Consider the following 7,688-nt stretch of genomic DNA (forward strand, 5'->3'; position numbering starts at 1 on the left):
ATTCGGCTAAAGAAGTCACATTAGTCTCGATACCCCGTGCCCGACAACTTCACCAAATACCCCTGAGTATCAACTTACCCTTAAAGCCTCCACTGGAATTACAAGCTCACGTTACCAAGCTGGGCAACAGATCATGTCTCTTCTCTATAAATCTATATATATATATATATATATATGTGTAGCTCTGTTTTTTTGCACTATTTGAAACCGTACTATTTCAAACAATTAGCTGAAAGATCTTATTCAAAATAACTTCAGATGAATCTTCAGAGTGCTTATGACAATTTTATTTATGGATGAATTTAACAACCGATTTCACATAATAGTATTATTATTGGGTTCGAGTAGCATTGGTCACGGGGGTTCAAAATTTAAAATAGTTTCTCCCGACACCAGAAGATTAGTGTTTGGGCCTAGGAACCATTTAGATCACTCCTGAGTTATCAAAAAAAAAATAATATTATTATTATTATTATTAATTCATCAGCATCATGCTTTACACTTCAACAAGACAATAAATATAGTACTTGTCTTTTCACATATATGCTTTTCCCTTACATCAGTTCTCATCGTGGTATCGTTCGAGGATCTGGGTTCTGACAGATACTGGGATGACCACACGGCGCACATTGTCAGTCCATGTCAAGCTTCCAAAGTAATAGCCAGTATTTACTTTGTGCGTTGTGGAAACTGTCACTGTAAAAGAAACTTTTTTGGTCCTAGGATTAAACCTTAGAATATTTGGTTTCACGGTCATTCTAACGCCGGTTGGAGGATTGATCACAACTTTGTAGATTGAGTTGGGTGGTCCCACATTAGTGACAGTTCTGGTGAGAGTGACTTTGTCTTTTAGGTTTGGTATTGTGATGGATGGCAAGTTTAGATCAAGAACAGAAGGTTTCGGGTTAGGACATTCTGTTTTCTTTCCGACGACTTGGGAAATGGAGGTGTCATTGTAATCAGTAGAGCATAAGTACAAGACATAGTCATTAGTGTTGATATCGTATATGAGACCTGGTCTTGCAGCTTTATCTGGATTCACAAGGCCTCCTCCGTAATCAAAGGGATCTGCTAGCTTGCGGCTTGACCCGTCTGCGAAAATGGGCTCCCCGGATGGATCAGTTCTCCATGCTGCAATGTGAATTGTGATCCCAAGATCAATATATTATTCTTTAATTCTAAAAGTCTATGAAACAAAGATTTGGTCGATAATCATAACCTGTAGTGACAATAGCTGATTTGATAGCAGCAGGTGACCAATCAGGGTGTAATGCTTTAAGGAGCACTACAACTCCTGCAATAACAGGAGTGGCCATTGATGTACCTGACGTCATAGCATATCCTCCATCACTGACAGAACTATTTAGAGAAGTAGCTGCTAGTATATTCACACCAGGTGCTGCTATATCCGGCTGCATTGCAGATGATTAGTCATCAAAAAAGTTTAGTTAAGTATTTTAATAACATCTTTGATATAAATAAATCAGAGAATTATATTTTAAGCTGTAAAATAATTAAATCAAACATAGACAATTGAGATGGGAATAAGCTAGTCATTTATGAGTAGGAGTTCCCATCTGTCCAGAACTAGAAGTCAACTCAAAACGACATTTTATTCACATTCTCTTATTAGGATCTATTATTCTAAAGTATTATTGGAGCTTCTTTTCTCAACAAAAGATAGGAGATTTGACTTTAGAGCATATGCATCTCTAGAAATGAGCTTTTCAGATATATTCTTTTAATAGATTTAATATAATTTATTTTTGTTTTGTATTGAAAAATATAAAAATAAGATAAAACCAATAAAATAGTGTCATGTGTGAGATAAGTTTCTTATCCAGTTTTTCATATAAGAAACAATTTTCTTCTTTCTCTCCACTTTTATATTATTTTTCTTTTTAATATTACTGAAAAAACCAGGTGATAAACTCCTAATGCAGATGGTCTTATACATACTTGTTCTTGTTCTGTTGCTGTTCAGCCAACAGTGTTCTGATCTAATTATATTACTTACTATCTACTTTCACTTCAACTCATACATACTACTTTTTGACTTTCAGCCTATTCTCAAATCAAATGTTTTTATTATTTTGGTCAATTAGTTAATCTAATTAATACATTAGGTTTGGGTGTTTTGGTTTTTATGTTTAAGTTAAAATGTTAAATCTAAGTTGTATCATGGCCTATATAAATATAAATCCCAACAATTAACCTTAATCTCTAAGAGAAAATTAGGGTTAAGATAGAGCTAAGCTTTCATATCTTTCAAAATATTCAAGTAAAAGTCTTTCATAACAGAAAGATGATGTTTGATGTCTTTCTCTCTTACTTTCATTATTGTTCTTTCTAATGTTAAGATATTAAAGGGGTTGATATACCTTAAGAATTGCTGGAGAAATCGAATTGGGTCCTCTTGATGAGAAAGTTGGCACCTTGGTCGCCACGGGGTATGAAACAAGTGTTTTTGAAGCGTCTATCTTTACAATTGGAGAGCTTGCAAAATAAAGCCCCAAAAGTGTGGTCGGTCAGTAATATTATATGTTTAAATCAATCATCCGTCAAAGAGACGGTGAAAATTTGGTAAAAAGTTACCTAGTGGAGCGTATGTAGAAAAGAATGTCAGTTCCGAGCTCAAAGTCTACCATAACACATGGAAAGTCACGAGATGGAATAAGCGAGTAGGTTGGATTTTTTGCAACGATTACCCCGAGACCACCTGCATTTTTTACTGCGAGTATACCATTACCCATAGCCCCAGCGTTTGAATCGGCTGTGAAACATAACACAACTTTTCCTTCCATTGTACTTTTGGGATTACCCGGGAGGTCGGCGCAGTCACTGCAATTAAGTTGAAGGCATCAGAGTCTGTATACAGTCAAAACATGAAATAGGTGATTCAAAGTTACGTGGAAAATGGTTTATCTGGGATAGTAAGTTCAACAAAGCCGACTGCTGGACCACCAAAGATTGCTTGACCCTAAAGTAAGAAAAGAAGAAATCTATAACATAAGGGTTATAAATCTTTAGCAAAAGAGTTTATCTTGTAGTAATTCTTTAGTCATGAATATATATACCAGTATTGTTATATTGTTCCCAAGTGTGATGGTTGTGGGAAAGGAACGGTCTTGAGTGGTTGCAGCAACCGTCAAGATCCAAGGAGCTACATTCGAAATGGTCTGAGCCCCAGGGCCATTATTACCAGCTGAAGCTACAACAGGAATGCCCTTTTCTACTGCATGGAATGCTCCCACAGAGAGCAGTTCCCTCATATCAGTTTCTTGATATAAAGGAACCTTCAATCCAAGAGAGAGTGACAAAACATCAACACCATCATTAATAGCTTCATCCATTGCCTTTAAGACATCTGCTCCTGAACATACTCCATGTAGCCAACAAGCCTTATAAATTGCTATATGGACACGAGGAGCACCGCCTCTCACAGTTCCACTTCCAAGGCCTAAGTAGCTCACATTGGCCACATAAGAACCACCAACGGTAGAGGAGACGTGAGTACCATGACCGTTAAAGTCTCTTGGGGAAATGTACTCAGGTCTCTGTGTTGTGTTCAAGACTTCAAATTCAGCAGAAAAGCCATCTATAAAGAATTTAGCTCCTATCAGCTTTCTGTTACAATTCGAGGGACTGAAGAGATCTCCAGTTTCACAGGCGCCTTTCCAACGGCTCGGTATAGGTCCATAGCCGTTGTCATTAAACATCTCAGACTCTGGCCACACTCCTGTGGCAGTGATTTGGTATTCTTTCTATCAATAAACATGAATTTTAAGGTAATCGAATCAAAGATGTTTTCTACAGGCAATTAGGCAAAAACCTGTGTCAATCACCCCAACAATGACTGAACTTCCCAAGTCGGTCTTATGTAGGAGACTCTGTGGAGTACCAGGAGACAGACCCAAGTAATCCCAAGTTCTAGTTGTTGTCAGTTCGTATATTGTATCCGGTATGACTTGCATTACTTCAGGAAGTTCTGTTCTCAATATATAGACAAGTCAAGAAAATAACTACTAGGTCCATATCAAGTCAAGTAAAAAAGCAGAGAAGAGTTGAACTCTAAGAAGTACCTGAAATTTCTTGGGCTTGGGACTCAGTGAGCTTGGCTGCAAAGCCTGAGAAGCCGTGACGGTAACTGTACACTATTGAATCATGGGCAGCCTCTATGCTGAAACATGACAATCAACTAAGTAAACTATCTTCGATCTTTCGACATATGTATGTCTCCCTAAAGTTCCTATGTAGCAGGTATAAATCATACCTTCCAAGAAGTGCCCACAACATCCGATGGTGAGAGTCAGTGACAGACTTTATATCAGCATGCTCCTTCTCTCCCAGATAAACTACATAAACCTATTGAACACAAAGAAAAAACAGTATTTGATATGTAGTATTATATATATGGCTATCAACAGAGATATCCCATAAATGTGGAGTACCTTGGTCTCAGCAACGACGAAACAGCTCTGCACAATAAGAGCTACAGTCAGAATTAATGGCATCAGAATTATGGTTTTGCCCATTTTCTCTCTTGAAATGATAAAAGAGATATATCAGTGAAGATTATCAGTGAAGCAAAAGGCTTTATATAAACTATTTTGCGTCTCTCTTTGTATCGCTGGATCGTGGATACCATGTTCTCCTTTTCCTCACGTTAAATGTTTCGGAAAAACAAAATTTTAATATTTATTTCAAACAATAAATTTTAAATGTTATTCAACTCTGAGTTATTGAGATTTGTGACACTCGATCTGACAAAGTAAGAATATACTATTTAAATGCACCTTACACGGCGTGGCAAATATTTTATGCCCCTTACAATTAAAATCACTTTAATTTGACAGAATTAAATATTTTATGCTAACAAAATATATAAATATTTTATGATAACAAAATAACAAGATGATAATACAACACATGTTTAAATTAATATTAATATCAATCTAAAGAAAAATACGTAGGTACAGGTTCATCCGAAGGTGCGAACCTTTTTGTTCATCTTCTCCTTTTTAACCAATAAAAATCTTCTATACATTATTTCATTTAAAAAATAAATTGAAATTAAACTAAAATAAAATAAATTAAAAAACAAATTATATATACTTTTAATTAAAGAAAGTTAAATATTTCTTGTTTAAATTTTATAATTAAAATAAAATTATTTATCGGTTTGGGTTTACAAATAAGGTGATTAGAATTTATATTTTACAATTAAAATGAAATTATATGTCGGTTTGGGTTTACAAATAAAGTGGTTAGAGTTTAGATTTTACAATTAAAACGAAATTATATGTCAGTTTGGGTTTACAAATGAGGTGGTTAGGTTTTAGATTTTACAATTAGAACAAAATTACATGTCGGTTTGGGTTTACAAATGAGATAGTTAGAGTTTAGATTTTACAATTAGGACAAAATTATATGTCGGTTTGAGTTTACAAATGAGATGGTTAGGGTTTAGATTTTACAATTAGAATGAAATTATATATCAATTAGGATTTACAAATGAAATGGTTAGAGTTTAAATTTTACAATTATAATAAAATTATATATCGGTTTGAGTTTGTAAAAGAACGGTTTAAATTTTAAATTTTATAAAAAAAAATACTTAGGTTCACCCCTAAGGGTGAACTTTTTTGTTCACCTTCTCTCCTCTCAACCAATCACAATCTTTTATCTAATCTTTCATTCAAAAAATAAATCAAAATTAAATTAAAAAGCAAAACAAATTAAGGAAACAAATTATTTTTACTTTTAATTAAGGAAAGTTAAATATTGGCTTGGTTTAGATTTTTAAAATTAGAACAAAATTATGTGTCGATTTTGGTTTACAAATAATTATGTGTCGATTAGAGTTTAGATTTTACAATTAAAACGATATTATATGTCATTTTGGGTTGTGGTTAGGATTTAGATTTTACAATTAAAACAAAATTATATGCCGGTTTGGGTTTACAAATGAGGTGATTAGGATTTAGATTTTACAACTAGAACAAATTATATGTCAGTTTGAGTTGACAAAAGAGATGGTTAAGGTTTAGATTTTACAATTAGAATGAAATTATATGTCGGTTTGGATTTACAAATGAGATGATTAAGGTTTAGATTTTACAATTAGAATAAAATTATATATCGGTTTGGGTTTACAAATGAGGTGATTAGGATCTAGATTTTACAACTAGAACAAATTATATGTCAGTTTGAGTTGACAAAAGAGATGGTTAAGGTTTAGATTTTACAATTAGAATAAAATTATATATCGGTTTGGGTTTACAAAAGAGCGGTTTAAATTTTTAATTTTATAATAATGTATACATATTTTATTTCCTTATTTTATAAGGAGGTGAATGAAGAGGTTCACCCCCAAGTATTGTTCCAATCTAATCTAGTCTAGAGACAATTTAAACTTTTTACAAGTTCAAATGTTCATAACATTTTAAATTTTTATAAAATTTCAATATATCAGTAACTATATTTTAAACATTATAAAAATTTAAATTATTGATAGAATGACTCGATTAAAGAACCGAATTATACCAATACAAAATTTCAAATTTGGATGGTTGTTAAGTTAAGTTTCTTGCTTGGGATTAAGTGAAGATGATAAGTCAAATTTCAAATTTGGATGAACCGGATTAAGATTTAATTTGGTCTCGTTGTATAACGATTCTGAATCATTCTCTAAAAATTTATTTGATGTGCGACGTTGAATACACATTTTTCCTTCATGAATTGAGTAAATTATTTTTTGTTTCCAAAATTCAAATGACAAAATGTTGAAAAAAAAAAGTGAAAATAGACCACTTTGACACAAATTTGATAATTAATTGCTAGATTAACACTCCATCCTACTCCTTTACTAGAATGACACAAATTTTATGTAAAAAGACTAAAAGCCCTTAAAATATTAATGTTAATCTTTTTTAGTTAAAAATAGAAAAGAAGTAAATAAAAAACAGAAAATATATAATGTGAAATAAGGAAAAAAATAATAATAAGAGAGACGATGAGGAACAAGACATTGCGGGATGGTGAAAACCAACGGTGAGTCTAATTAGTCACGTTATGGTTGTGGCCAGTTCCTTTGGAGGTGGATGAGCCAATTCAAGACAGATCCGAGAAGAGAAAAGAGGGGAAGCAATCTGAGTTCTATAGCCAGCATTGTTGTGTTGTGGCTGTGTATTGTTATCGGAAAAGAGAACTAGATGTCGGGAGGGGAGAGAGAACGAGTTGTGGGGAGGATATAGAGAACGAGTTGTTGAGGAGGTGGTCGTCGACCAGCAATGGCTCCGTTTAGTCACTCCATGGCTGTGGCAAGCCTCGATGGGGGTGGAAAAACAAAGCCGGAGTGGATAGAAGTGAAGAAGAGCAAGAAAGTGAAAGGAAATTGGAGATAAAGGCAGTGTGGAGGAACCAACTTTTAGGGCTCTTCAACGCCAGAGCTAAGACTAGTACAGCAAGCTGAAGAGACTGGCGTGATCTCCAACAAGCCAAGAATCCATAGCAACTGAAAGAGCTTCAATAAGAGTTAAACTCGAGGAGTTATGCACGTTACTTCCTGGCCAAGTAATTGCTGGAAAGCTGTGAAATCTGGGCTATGTATGAACCCTAGAAACTGTATATATCCAATATACAAATCTGTCACCATTATATTAAATATAGAAATCTGTCGTAATATT

At 33.9% G+C, this 7,688-nt stretch overlaps 1 protein-coding gene across 2 annotated transcripts; it reads right to left on the bottom strand.

Moving 5' to 3' along the window:
- LOC104720813 (subtilisin-like protease SBT3.9) lies at positions 496-4,554 on the bottom strand. 2 transcript variants are annotated; one of them, XM_010438703.2, is made up of 10 exons: positions 4,452-4,554; positions 4,274-4,365; positions 4,083-4,180; positions 3,833-3,988; positions 3,078-3,739; positions 2,910-2,980; positions 2,596-2,841; positions 2,382-2,496; positions 1,220-1,412; positions 496-1,131 (listed from the first exon to the last, which is right to left on the bottom strand). In XM_010438703.2, the coding sequence occupies exons 1-10, from the start codon at positions 4,533-4,535 to the stop codon at positions 560-562; spliced, it is 2,289 nt and encodes a 762-aa protein (XP_010437005.1). In that variant the 5' UTR covers positions 4,536-4,554; the 3' UTR covers positions 496-559. The 2 variants fall into 2 exon arrangements, with proteins under 2 accessions (XP_010437005.1, XP_010437012.1); XM_010438710.1 differs by lacking the exon at positions 4,452-4,554 and having other exon boundaries at positions 4,083-4,127; positions 4,274-4,346.

This window comes from Camelina sativa, chromosome 2 (assembly GCF_000633955.1).
Source record: "Camelina sativa cultivar DH55 chromosome 2, Cs, whole genome shotgun sequence".
Taxonomy (NCBI): domain Eukaryota; kingdom Viridiplantae; phylum Streptophyta; class Magnoliopsida; order Brassicales; family Brassicaceae; genus Camelina; species Camelina sativa.